Source organism: Phascolarctos cinereus, unplaced genomic scaffold (genome assembly GCF_003287225.1).
Source record: "Phascolarctos cinereus isolate Bilbo 61053 unplaced genomic scaffold, phaCin_HiC Scaffold_9;HRSCAF=440, whole genome shotgun sequence".
NCBI classification, from domain to species: Eukaryota; Metazoa; Chordata; class Mammalia; order Diprotodontia; family Phascolarctidae; genus Phascolarctos; species Phascolarctos cinereus.
Window position 1 is genome coordinate 215,901,249 of NW_027556402.1, and position 12,788 is coordinate 215,914,036.

At 45.7% G+C, this 12,788-nt stretch overlaps 1 protein-coding gene across 1 annotated transcript in view; it reads left to right on the top strand.

Annotated features, from left to right (window-relative positions):
- MICAL2 (microtubule associated monooxygenase, calponin and LIM domain containing 2) overlaps window positions 1-12,788 on the top strand; it is a 268,887-nt gene that overhangs the window by 87,360 nt on the left and 168,739 nt on the right. Inside the window, 3 exon segments of the mRNA XM_078148458.1 lie at window positions 3,250-3,457; window positions 9,552-9,668; window positions 11,023-11,124. Coding sequence (XP_078004584.1) covers window positions 3,250-3,457; window positions 9,552-9,668; window positions 11,023-11,124 — 427 coding nt within the window.

The following is a 12,788-nucleotide window of genomic DNA, read 5'->3' on the forward strand; positions in this document are numbered from 1 at the left end:
GAGGTGAATATCCAGGCACATAGTTTATCCTGTAGGAAATTTTATGTGTGGCCCCAGGTGGGCTTTGACTAAGGAGACTTAAATGTTTTAGCCCAGAAGTTTCATTAAAGCATCCTAGCTGCTGTGGCCCTCCCAATACAGGGCTGCCTGAACTTAGGGAAAAGGCTTTCCCCCCTCTCTCCAACCATTACAGTATTTGGTTCCAGGTTAGGACTTGGTGAGAGAGAATCAGGACTCTTCTCCTACTCTCTCCTTCTCCTCTTCCTCCCAGTTCTTACTCAATCCTTGCCCTCATGATGACAGCAGGGACCCAGCTTAGCAGTTGGCCAAACAGGAAAAGATAAACTAACCACAAAGAAATGCAGTGAATCCAGACTTAACCTCGAGACAGACCTCAGAAAGAATTGGGACATATAGGTCATGCTTTGACACACGAGTCACTCTCTGGCAAGAACACTTGGAAATGTGTGTGTGTGTGTGTGTGTGTGTGTGTGTGTGTGTGCGTGTGCGCGCATGTGTGGAGGGGGGAGCAGGAGGTGGATTGTGAGATAATGAACTTGCAGACATGGAACAGGGGCTTGGGTTCCTCTGTAACCATAGATAAAGTGAATGGGACCTATGGAGTTTGGAGAAGACATCGCCAGTTTGAGCGTTATCTGACAGATGACTTCATTTCCCTTGTGATTTTCCTCCACTGTATCTAGAAAGGCTTTCCTTATCCAAAGGACAAATGGGAAGGGTGGATTTGATCCCTCAGCTCAGCCAGCTTGTGGCAGGAGAGCTTCTGAAATGCAGGTTTTATCTCTCCCAGAGGCCTCTAAGTGTTCCCTGAATTCACAAGGGGAGGGTTGCATAGTTTTCAAAAGATAAGATTTGACCTTGAGCATGGAGGCTTGTTTTCCTATGGCTTGGTGATGTCAAAGAATGAAACCCAGTCTTAGCCTGAAGCCTGGTGGCCTGGCTGGCTGGAGGCAGCTTGTCCTCAGATTCTTAGAACTGCTTCCTTCTGCTTGGACAGTCAACTGCGGGTCACCTGGAGCTGGGGCTCCCTATTGTCTCCTGAATGAAGTCTTAGAGCTAGAAGGGACTTGTGAGGTCATCTAGCCCAAGTCCTTCATTTCACATGAGGAAACTGAGGCCCAGAAAGGAGAAAGGACTTGCTAGAGATAATACTGGTGGTTAAGTGACACAGATGCTGTTTGAACTCGGGTCCTCTGACTCTGAAGATCCACCGCCCTTCCTACGGTGCCTCGTTGCCTCAGAGAATGAATTCTTTTTCATTCACTTATTCACTTAAATGCTTTTCTATGTGCCGAGCACTGTGCTAAAGTCTGGGCATGTGCGGTGCACGTGTATGCGCGTGCGCACACACACACACACACACACACGAATGTAAGATGTAGCAAGAACTTTTAACATTTGTTTCTTATGATTTTTGAGTTCCAAATTCCCTCCCTCCCCTCCCCCAGAGCTGAGAAAACAAGCAAGTTGATATAGATTATTGTTATTATACATGTACAGTCATGCAAAACACATTTACATATTAGTCATGTTGCAAAAGAGAACACAGGCAAAAAAAACCCAAGAAAAATAAAGTTTAAAAATTATGCTTTGTGCTGCATTCAAGCTCCATCAGTTCTTTCTTTGGAGGTAGATAGCAGTTTTCTTCATGAGTCTTTTGGAACTGTCTTTGATCATTTTATTGCTGTGAATAGCTATGTCATTCACAGCTGATCATGACACAGTATTGCTGTTACCATGGACAGTGTTCTCCTGGGTCAGCTCACTTCACTTTGCATCAGTTCATGGAAGTCTTTCTGGGTTTTTCTGAAATCATCCTGTTCATCATTTCTTACAGCACAATAGTATTCCATGACAATCATATGCCACAACTTGTTCAGCCATTCCCCAATTAATGAACATCCCTTCAGTCTCTGATTCTTTGTCAACACATAAAGGGCTACTATAAATATTTTTGTACAAATAGTAGCTTTTCCTTTTTCTTTGGTCTCTTTGGGATACAGACCTAGTAGTGGTTTTGCTGGGTTAAAGGGTCTACACAGTTGTGCAGGCCTTTGGACACAGTTCCAAATTGTCCTCCAGAATGGTTGGACCACTTCACAACTTCATCAACAGTGGATTAGTAGGACTTACATTCTAATAAAGGAAACAACACTTAGGAGGGAGCAGCAGCCGGGAAACCTAGAAAGTTACATTGGTAGTGGCTTCTGTCTAGCTGCCTTGTTGTTCTCTGAATGGGTCAGATGTTTTATCTCAGGCTAGATTGTCCTTGGCCAAGCAAAATCCCACCTTATCTTTAAAGCCCAAATCCAATCTCACCTTTTCTGCGAAGCCTTCCTTGATAGCCCTTGCCCAAACTCAAAATGATCTCTTCCATCTCACTGGGTACTTTTCCTCCTCCTTGGACCTATGATTTCATTTATCTAAGCAACTCCTGGTATGGAAATGTCTTCCACTGATGCACTGTGTAATTTGTTGTCTCAGAGTTTCTCTCCCATCAGAATGTAATCTTTTTGTGAGAAAGCATTGTTTCATTCTACAAGCACTTATATCCCTAGTGCTTAGCACAGTGCCTGGCACATAGTAACTGGTGCCTAATAAATGCTTGTTAACTAATTGGCACTAAAAGGTTAACTGACTTACCCATGTTCACCCAGAGGCAAGACTTGAACCCAGGTCTTCCTGATTCCAGGGCTGGCCATCTATCTACTATACCCTGCTCCTTCTCTCTGGGTATTTCAGCTGGGATATTAGCCATCTCCTCTGAACCTCTTATCACCCCTACTAGACTATGAGTTCTGTGAAGATGGAGCCTCCATACAAAATGACAAATGTTTGTGGTCTCACTTTTTGTCTTTGTATCTCTGACACCTACCACAAGGGTTGATACAAAGTAGGTACCTGTTAATAAGAATAGCTAGCATTTTCATAAAACTTTAGGGTCTGCAAAGCCACTATACATTTACAATCTCATTGGATCTTCACTATAACCATGTGAGGTAGGTGCTGTTGTTACTCTCATTTTACAGATGAGGAAATAGAGGCCAAGAGGTTATGTTGCTTGCCCAAGATCTCACAAACTAGTAAGAGTCTGAGGCAAGATTTGAACTCAGATCTCCCCAAGTCCAGTGTTTTATCTACCACACCTCTAATGCTTGTTGATTGATTGACTTTGGGCAGTGAGCTTGGTGGTCACTGACAGTTGTTTTTCTCCTGCCTTTTCTGTAGTGTCTGGTGGTTGGAGGAGGACCCTGCGGCTTGCGTACTGCCATTGAACTTGCCTATCTGGGAGCCAAAGTGGTCGTGGTGGAGAAGAGAGATACTTTCTCCAGGAACAACGTGTTGCACCTTTGGCCATTCACCATTCATGACCTGCGGGGCCTCGGTGCCAAAAAGTTCTATGGGAAGTTCTGCGCAGGCTCCATCGACCACATCAGTAAGTGCTTGAAGCAGCTCCAGATTGGGTGGGGGTGAGTCTGCAGAGGCATCTCTGGGGAGCTGATGGAGATCCAGGCTGGGACAGTTTGTACAGAGGTTGCATTTTGTGGTTGGATAAACAGGGAAGCATTTCCTCCTTGGGGGGTGCCTCTTAAGAGGAAAGGTAAGATGGTGAGCCCTATTCTTTAGGGAAGAAAGTAGCTGGAATTCAGGGAGGAGACTTGCAGATTCCAAGGGTTCTCAGGGTTGAGCAGAGTGGTCTACCACCTACCTTATGGGGTTCTGGTAAGTATCAAACAAGATAACATGTATAAAGGGCTTTGCCAGATTTTAAAGTACTCTATAAATGTTAGATCATCGCTGTAAAGAAATTAGGTCTGCAGAATCCCTGATGAATGATCATCCAGGCTTCAGTGATAGGGCCATCACTCCTCCATTTGGGGGTAGTTCTAACAGAAAGAAAGTCATTTTTTGAAGGGTGGGAGAGGCTTGGACTTGGATTTATTTGGCATGAGGCACTCCTGGTGTATAGAAAATCTCTCTGCGTGTGCAAATCAATGACTGGTCTGTAATTTGTAGGTGATTTCATTTCCGGTATGGAAATATCTTTCACCCATACAGATGGCAGCTCCTATAACTTAGAGTTGATTAGGGAACTGAGAGGTTAAATCACTCACTCAGTGATGGCCAGTGTGGCCAGAATGCCTGGGAAGGGGGACCTGAGCAGAGGTCTTCCTGATTCCAAGGAAGCCCTTTCTGTACCACACTGCTCAGTCTCTCCTTACAAATCTCATCCCTTCCAACATTCCCCCAGTTAGTGTCTTCTGATTTTTACAGAATAAATCTTAATTTCTCTCACTGGGCCAAAAAATACCTTATTATATTATTGAATGCCTACTGTATGCCAGGCACTATTCTAAGGGCTTTACAAATATTACCTCATTTGATTTTCAAAATAACCTTAGGAGGTAGGTGCTATTATTATTTTCCTCATTTTACAGATGAGGAAAGTGAGGCAGGCAGAAGTTAAGTGACTTGTTCAGGGTCACATAGCTAGTAAGTATTTGAGGCAGGATTTGAAGTCAGGTCTTCCTGACTCCAGGCCCAGTGCTCCATCTCCTGTGCCACCAGCTCACTGTGACTCTCCTGATTCCCTGGGCTGAGATTTCTGTCCCAGTTTCTCTAAGTTTTGTCAGCAAAGTTGGTTTGAAGCCTACCCAAAGAGCACCTTTCATCTCCTACTTCCTATGAGGTTCCTAGAACCCACGTCTCTAACAAGGGCCGCAGAGCTAATCCAAAGGTGCGTTCATCTGCCTTGGATTTGGGTTTGATTGGACATCATTTTGCCCCAGTAAACATAGGAAAGCCATTTGCATAGCTGAAAACACCTTTATGGTTTCCCCTTCCTTCCCCTCAGTCTAATCTACTCTTAGTTAAATATCCCAAGTTTTCTCAAATAATCCTTATACAGCATAGCTTTGATTTGTCATTGATATACCCTGGTGGCCTGCCTGGAGGAGTTCCAACTTGTCAGTTTCTCCTAATATATGTCCTGGAACTCAACAGAATTTTCAAAGCATGGCTTGTCCAGGGCAGAGGCCATATGGTCAGGGTCACATGCAGTGCAAGTAACAGGGATCAACTTCTGACTGTGGGAGTCTAGGATTTTGTCCTCTGAGGTTGGCTTTCTTTAAATGCAATGTGAACGTTGGCTGAGGTGGAGGGCTTAGGCCTCAAGGGCTCTTCTTAGAAGCTGAGGCAAAGGTTTAAGGTTGGGGTGGGGACCCCTAAGACTAGGGACTTGGGAGAAATAACTTGCCTAAAATAGACTGCAAAGGGGATCTTCAAATTAAGTCAGATGCCAATATGGCAACTGCATTGAAATTTGAGATTATTACAGCCTTAGAATTAGAGAAGGCTGGAAGTATAAACTTCCTCCCTCCCCTTTTCCATTCCTTCTTCCTCCCTCCCTTCCTTCCTTTTTCCCTCCTTCCTTCCTTCTTTCCCTTCTTCCCTTCTTTTCCTTCCTCCCTTCCTTTCTTCTCCTTCCTCCCTCCCTCTTTTCCTTCCCTCCTTCCATTCCTTTCTTCTTCTCCTTCCTTCTTTCTTTACATTCCTCCCTCCCTCCCTCTTTCCCTTCCTCTCTCCCTCCCTTCCTTCCTTCCTTCCTTCCTTCCTTCCTTCCTTCCTTCCTTCCTTCCTTCCTTCCTTCCTTCCTTCCCTCCTTCCTTCCTTCCTTCCTTCCTTCCTTCCTTCCTTCCTCCTTCCTTCCTTCCTTCCTTCCTTCCTTCCTTCCTTCCTTCCTTCCTTCCTTCCTTCCTTCCTTCCTTCCTTCCTTCCTTCCTTCCTTCCTTCCTTCCTTCCTCTCTCCTTCCCTTCCTTTCCCATCCTCCCTCCCTCCCTTCCTTTCTCTCTCTTTCCCTTCCTTCCTCTTTTCCTTTTCCTTCCTTCCCTTCCTCCCTCCCTCCCTCCTCTTGCATCAGCGAAGAAGAGCTGTAAGTCCCTCTCTCCAGCAATGCAGATCAGATCAACACCTGTTTTGCATCTTCTAGTCTTACTAGCATTTCCTGGGTCATTGAGAAGCTAAGTGATCTGCCGAGAGTTCCAGAGCCAGTGCATGTCTGGGGTTGAACTTGAACCCTGGATCTTCCTTACCCTGGGCTACTTCTCCTTAGTTTATCATGTGGTCCCTCTTCCAGAAGCTGCAGAGGCTCCTGGGAGTTGGGGTGGTAAATCCCACTTCCTCTCTTGGGAAACCCTCTCCTCTCCCCCTGTTCAGGTAGGATTCTGGCAGTAGATTGGAGGTAATCAGTGTCCTCCCCTGGATGAGGGGCAGGTGGGCAAACCCTGCAGAGTGATCACCCCAGGGTAAAAATAGCAGCTTGGCCACCTCTTCCCTTCCTGCTCCAGGCCAAGAATGCCTCTCCCTCTCCCCATTCTTCCAGTCTTCACCTTTCATCTCTCTTCCTATCATAGCCCTTCTGGCCCTTGGTGGGGCATCGTGGTCCATTCCACAGGCTAGAGGAGAGGGGGCTGTGTTGGGGCCAGCTTGAACAGGCAGAGCTGATTGTTAAACTTTTCAGTGTGAGCATTTATGCCTCAGAAATTGGCAAACCTACAAATCAGGGCTTGGCTTATTGTTTGGACTTACAAAAGTGGTGGAGAAAATGTTAATAATGCAAATTAAACTTAAAGGTCTGTCATGAGTACATTCCCCCCACCCAGAAGAGCTAATTGTTAAACATTTCCAGCATGCTGCTGGGAGGAAGACAGTCCCCTTCCATACAAACACACCTTAGACATCCCCCAAAGCAGCTCACACATCCTGAAAGGTGTGGGACGTGATGAAGGAGCAAGCCCACCCATGCATGCAGCATAACTGCATTGAAGCCTGTAGGCAATCACACCTTCCCTGCTAATCCCAGGGGCCTCCTTTGTTGACTCCCATCCAGCTGTATGCCTGACCTTCTGCATTTGTGGAGAATGAATAGGAGTTCATTAAAAATCATTTATAGCTGACTTTGAAATATCCCATCTCCCCAGGCAGGGATTGTGAATTTAGGGGAGACTCCCTAGACAGGAGACTGGGATTATCTGCATAAATATTAAGTCCTAATACCTTGAAAAGGACAGTTAAGACAAGCAGCTGCTTTTGAAATGCAGAAATGATTGTGAAGCTATAAAGGCAGATGCATAGGTTGGACCAGACCCAACTTCACCAGGAAGGGGCAGATAAAAAAGGAATGTAATGATAGAACTGCTTGCCTGGTGCTCTACACTTTTTAAAGCGCTTGCCTCACGATGGCGGAGGTAGAGGGAAGTTATATGAGTGGATCCCCAAAATGGTAAAGTTGGAAGGGACTCAGAGAGCGCTTTTCAAATGAAGGAACTGAGGCCTAGAAGAGATCTCCAGGAGGAGATCAGATGGCCTCTTGTTGGATTCTTGTAGTGGTAATTCCTTTCATGTATATAGTGGACCAGATGGGAGATGAGGTTCCTTTCAGCTCTCAAATTGTGTGATTCTTTGAGATGTAAGGTGACTTGCCCAAAGTCACATGGTTACTTAAATGACAGGAGCTAGCTCTTGACCCTAAGTCTTCTGACTCCTAGGCCAGTGCCCTCCCTCTTGTACCATTGTGCTTGCTCCCTCCCAGTAGCCCTGTTTGTAGAAGAGGAGACAGTTACCACACAGCAAGGAGAGGTTGGAACCAGGACCCAAACCTAGGCCTTCGGACTCTGAGAGAAACCCTCTTTCTATTGTCTCAGGCCATCCAAGGTGGGGGCTAATATAAGTCCTGTAAGAAGAGAGGGTAGATAGGGAAGGTGAGACAGAGGAAAGCAAAGAGAAGAGAGAAGAGCATTTGGATCTAAGGTGGCAGCTCAAAGCTGTAGAATAATAATAATAAGTGGCTATAGTATAATAATTACAATGATAATGGAATAATAGTGGCTGAGCAGGGTCCATGCCATAGTCTGCAGAGAAAAGCCAGTGAGAAAACCAGGTAGCTTAGGGCCAGAGCCAGGGCAACTAGCCCAGTTATTGAGGGAGGTGGCCATGATGCCAACTGCATTCTGACAAGAAGCCCAGTTGAACTCAGCCCCCAAAAGGGAAAGAACTTTGAAGGAACTTGAGAAGGCAGCATGGGTCAGGAGGAACCTTGGTTCACATCCTACCTCAGACTCTACTAAGATGACCTGGGAAAGTCAGGCAAACTCTCTGTGCCTCAGTTTCCTCATTTGTAAAATGGACAAGTGGTAGACTTGATAGATTCTGTGGTCTTCCAGCTCTAAGTCTATAATCTTATGAATTAATGGGGTAAGGAATATGAGCGAGTGTGAGTCTGGGGAAGAAATAACGGCAGAGGAGAGCTTGCTCAGAATTTTTACGTGGGTGCTGTCCCCTGTGGGGACAATTAAGGGATAAGCTAAATGAATGAACAATTGTAATTTGTGAGAGAGAACTTTAACCAGCTATAATGAATGAATTAATGAAAAAGAATTTATTAATGGTATGTACCAGGCATTGTGCTAAGTGCTAGGAAAAGAAATAAAATCAAAGAGTTCCTGTCCTCAGGGAGCTTACATTCTAATAGACATGGAAGGCAGAGGGGCCCAAAGATGTGTGTGTTGGACAGGGATGTTAGAGAGAATGGTGATTGGAGGAATAGGGCAAATGATTGAAATATAATCATCAAGGAACAAAAAGCCACTAACATTTTTGTGGAATCTAGATGTACTGAGCTGCAGTCAATTCGGTAGGGACATAGACCTCATGGAAGAAGCCAAGAATAGAAAGGAAAAAAGTGGGGACTCTAGGAATCAGTTTTATAGAGGAGAAAGTTCCTTGGTGAGAGTGAAGAGGGATTAATAATAACATTATGGCTGTTGTTGAGCCAGGGGCCTCCTGGAAAGAGGTCTACCTAGACCTTGAGTCCCTGTACAAATGAATTGTATGCAATCCTTTCTCACCTGGCTGTACTCCTGAACTTCATCATGTTCTCCCACATCTCACCATCTTGCAAGGTCACACCAACACTGAAACTCACACCTCCTCAGGGACAGCCCTTGGGGCCCCGTCCTCCCTCTGATTGGAGAGAGTGAAGGGTAGACAGTGGAGAGCTCCTTCCAATTCCTCCATTTAAGGAGGGCGTCCAGGGCAGCTGTGGCATCATCTCCCAGTGCTGGCTGCACTCCTCCGGACTTCATCATGTCCTCGAGCCCAAATATCCCCCCTTCCCTCTTTCAGTTTCTTTTTTTGTGTATTATCTCCCCCATTAGACTGTGATCTCCTTGAGGGCAGGGACTATCTTTTACTTTTCTTTGTATCCCCAGGGCTTAGCTCAATGCCTGGCACCTGATAAATGTTTATTGATTGATTGGATCTTGTTTCTGCCAGCAGTAGACTTCCACTGGGAGCTGGAATAGGTGAGATAGAAGTTTCCAGGCCTGTGGGGCATTCCTACTAGGCCATGTGAGGGCTGATAATTGTTGACTGGAACCTGGTCTTTATCCAATGTCACTCAGGCAACGGCATTGGCTGCCGGGATCATTGGGCTTCTGAAGTAATTCTGTTTTCCCTTACTTTCCTACAGGTATTCGACAGCTTCAGCTCATCTTGTTTAAGGTGGCCTTGATGTTGGGAGTGGAAATCCATGTGAACGTAGAGTTTGTGAAGGTCCTCGAGCCTCCTGAAGATCAGGAAAACCAAAGTAGTCCTTTTCATTCTGACTTAAAACGAAATCTGTATAAATTAAACCCCTCTGTGTTTCTAGGCTATTACTCTACCTGACAATTTTCTGGGTTAGCTTGGTCCATATCCCCATCTCACCTTCAGTGGGAGCCACTATAGCTCCATTATTTCCACTTTGCTAATTCAATTCCCAGAGGGTTTTTTTCCTCTCTCAGACAGCTGACACTGCGGTTCAGGCATGTCCCCAGTAAGCCCCAGTAAGGAGGGAGCCACGGCCACATGGTCTGATCCAGAAGCTCTGTTTTGTTTGGTTGAGAATAAAATATTCACACACTTTTCTCATTTTCCAAACCAATCCCTAGTAAAATACTGAAATTGCTTTAGACTACTCCTAGATATATCTATATTTATGTGGGGATATAGGGGAGGAGATTCAAGTACTACTTGTGTGACCTGGGCAAGCCATGTGGACTTAATAAACTCTTAAAGTCTATTCCGGTTCTAAGTCTATGATCTCACAAACTGATGGAGGAGGGAGAGAAGAAAGCTAGGTGACTCAGTGGATAGAGCATTGAGTCTGGGGTTGGGGAGACCTGAGTTCAAATTTAATCTCAGCTGCCACTAGCTGTGTGACCCTGGACAAGTCACTTAATCTATGTCTGCCTCAATTTCCTCAATTGTAAAATCGGGGAAATAATAGCACCTAGCTCCCAGGGTTATTGTGAGGACCAAACGAGAGAATTGTGAAGCACGTAGCACAGTGCCTGGCACCTAGTAAGCACTACATAAATGTTAGCTATTGTTAGTAATAACAGTAGTAAGAGGGAACAGCAGCAGCTAGGTGGTGCCATAGTGCATGGAGCGCCAGGCCTGGAGTCAGAAAGATTCAGCTTCCTGAGTTCAAATTTGGCCTCAGACACTTACTAACTGTGTGACCCTGGGCAAGTCACTTCACCCTGTTTGCCTCAGTTCTTCACCTATAAAATGAGCCGGAGAAGGAAATGGCAAACCACGCCAGTATCTCTGCCAAGAAAACCCCAAATGGGGTCACAAAGAGTCAGACACGACTACAATAACCCAACAAGTTAGGGCATCTCTCTGGGCCTCATTTTCCTCATTTGTAAAATGAGGGCTTTGGACAGAGTGACCCAGAAGGTCCTTTCTAGCTCTGTCCCTAATCCTACAATCCTTTAGGGACTGGTAAGTTATGTGAAGGGATTGGTGATGTAGGGAGGAAATATTTTAGGAACTGGCTGAGTTGTGAATCCTTTGAGTTCCCTTTTCTCGTGAAACAAATCAAGGGGAGGCCCATGAACCCTGTGGCCATTTTGACCACCCTTAAACCAACTCACCACGTTTCCCTTTCTCTCTAGAGATAGGCTGGCGCGCAGAAATTCTACCTGCAGATCATCCACTGTCTGATTTTGAGTTTGATGTCATCATTGGTGCTGATGGCCGCAGGAATACTCTAGAAGGTGAGAGAGGGGTGTCCTTTCCTAAGGGGACTCGGCATGGATGGCATGGGTGAGGAGAGAAAGGCCTGGACTGGGTGGGATGTGAAGGTTTGTGGACTAACTGACCACTTCCGACAAAGAGGGTGTGCCCTGTGATCTGTGGGACTGGTACTGAAAAAGGAAAAAAACAAACATACATACATCTCTCTCTCTCTGTCTCTCTCTGTCTCTCTCTCTCACACACACACACACACACACACACACACACACGTATACATATCTGGATGAGCCTTAAGGCTGTATAGGCCTTTGGAGGGCAAGGACCCTTATCGTGTCACCTTGCTTTGGTGACAACCAGCATACCAAGATATGTTAATTAGATTTTTGGGTTTTTGCAGGGGGTAGGGGGTGGGGGTGGGGTGTCTGCACTCAAACAAGGATTATCAAGAGACCAGAGCTAGGTTCTGATTAGTGCAAATAACAGTGCAAATAATGAATCCCTGGAAATGGTCGTGTATTTGAATTCCCATTCTTCAAAGTTATAATTATGTAAAATATGGTAATTCATTCTAGTCCACTGGAAATACACAGTGTGAATTTGAATAATGTGACCACTTCATCGATTCTTTATTCACACTAATTGGAACTTGACTGTACCGACCACTGGGACACATAGACTCACTCACATGCCTAAAGGAAGGAGATTACTCCCATTTTTGTCTTTGAATTCTGAGTGCTTAGCATAGTACCTGGCTCACGGTGAGTGCTTAATGAATGCTTGTTGATTCTCCATCTCGTGGGCTTTGAGCTCAGAGGCGCCAGAATGTATATGCCGCTGGGAGGATCCTCCATTCCTCTGACCCCTAGTGCCTACGTGGTACATGTGTTCTTCCCTTACCCTTTTCAGCCCCCCATTATCACTGCCACCAGCCGTTGGCTCCTAGCTCTTTCCCAACCCAGGAAATAGCTAGCTGGCCCTGCTACCTTGGCATAGATTCCCTCCTTCCAGCGCTGTGTTCCTTTATTTGGAAAGCCAGCTGACATCTGACAGGTTTGCCTTCCCATCATGCCCCACGTTCAGGGGGGCATGGGCAGCCAAGCAAGTCTGCTGGGGTGATTGACCGGTTAGTGTTGGGTGTGTGGTGAACACTAGGGCAGGGTTTGCTCCCAAAGGTGAGTCATTTCAGTGGTTGCCCAGGTAAGTAAGATCCCAGAGAGAGATGAGAGAGACAGAGACAGAGGGAAGGAGAGGAGAGAGAGACAGAGAAGGAGAGAAGGAGAGAGAGAGGGGAAGAACATGACTGAGGTAGGAGGCAGATCTGGGGATCTGTCATCTGATGGCATACCATACCTCTGAATCCCTCCCATTTGTGCAAAGGAAACTGCTGCCTAATTCCATTCCAGACCTGTAGCAGGAACTCAGGCTCCTTAGGGAAAAGGGCCACCTCACCTGCATTTCACCTTCTCTCATCTGGATGACTTTTTTCCCCCAATATTATTAGGTATGACCACACCTAGTCACATTGAAACTTAGCTCCAGAAATTATTCTTCATTTTTGGACTCAGATGGCCCCTGAAGTCCTTTTTAGCTCTGATTCTGTAATCCTAGAAGTCAGATCCTCCCTTAGGTAGCACCCCATATTTCCCATCAGCAAAGCCTCTGTAATTCAGAGGGAGGGGTTGGA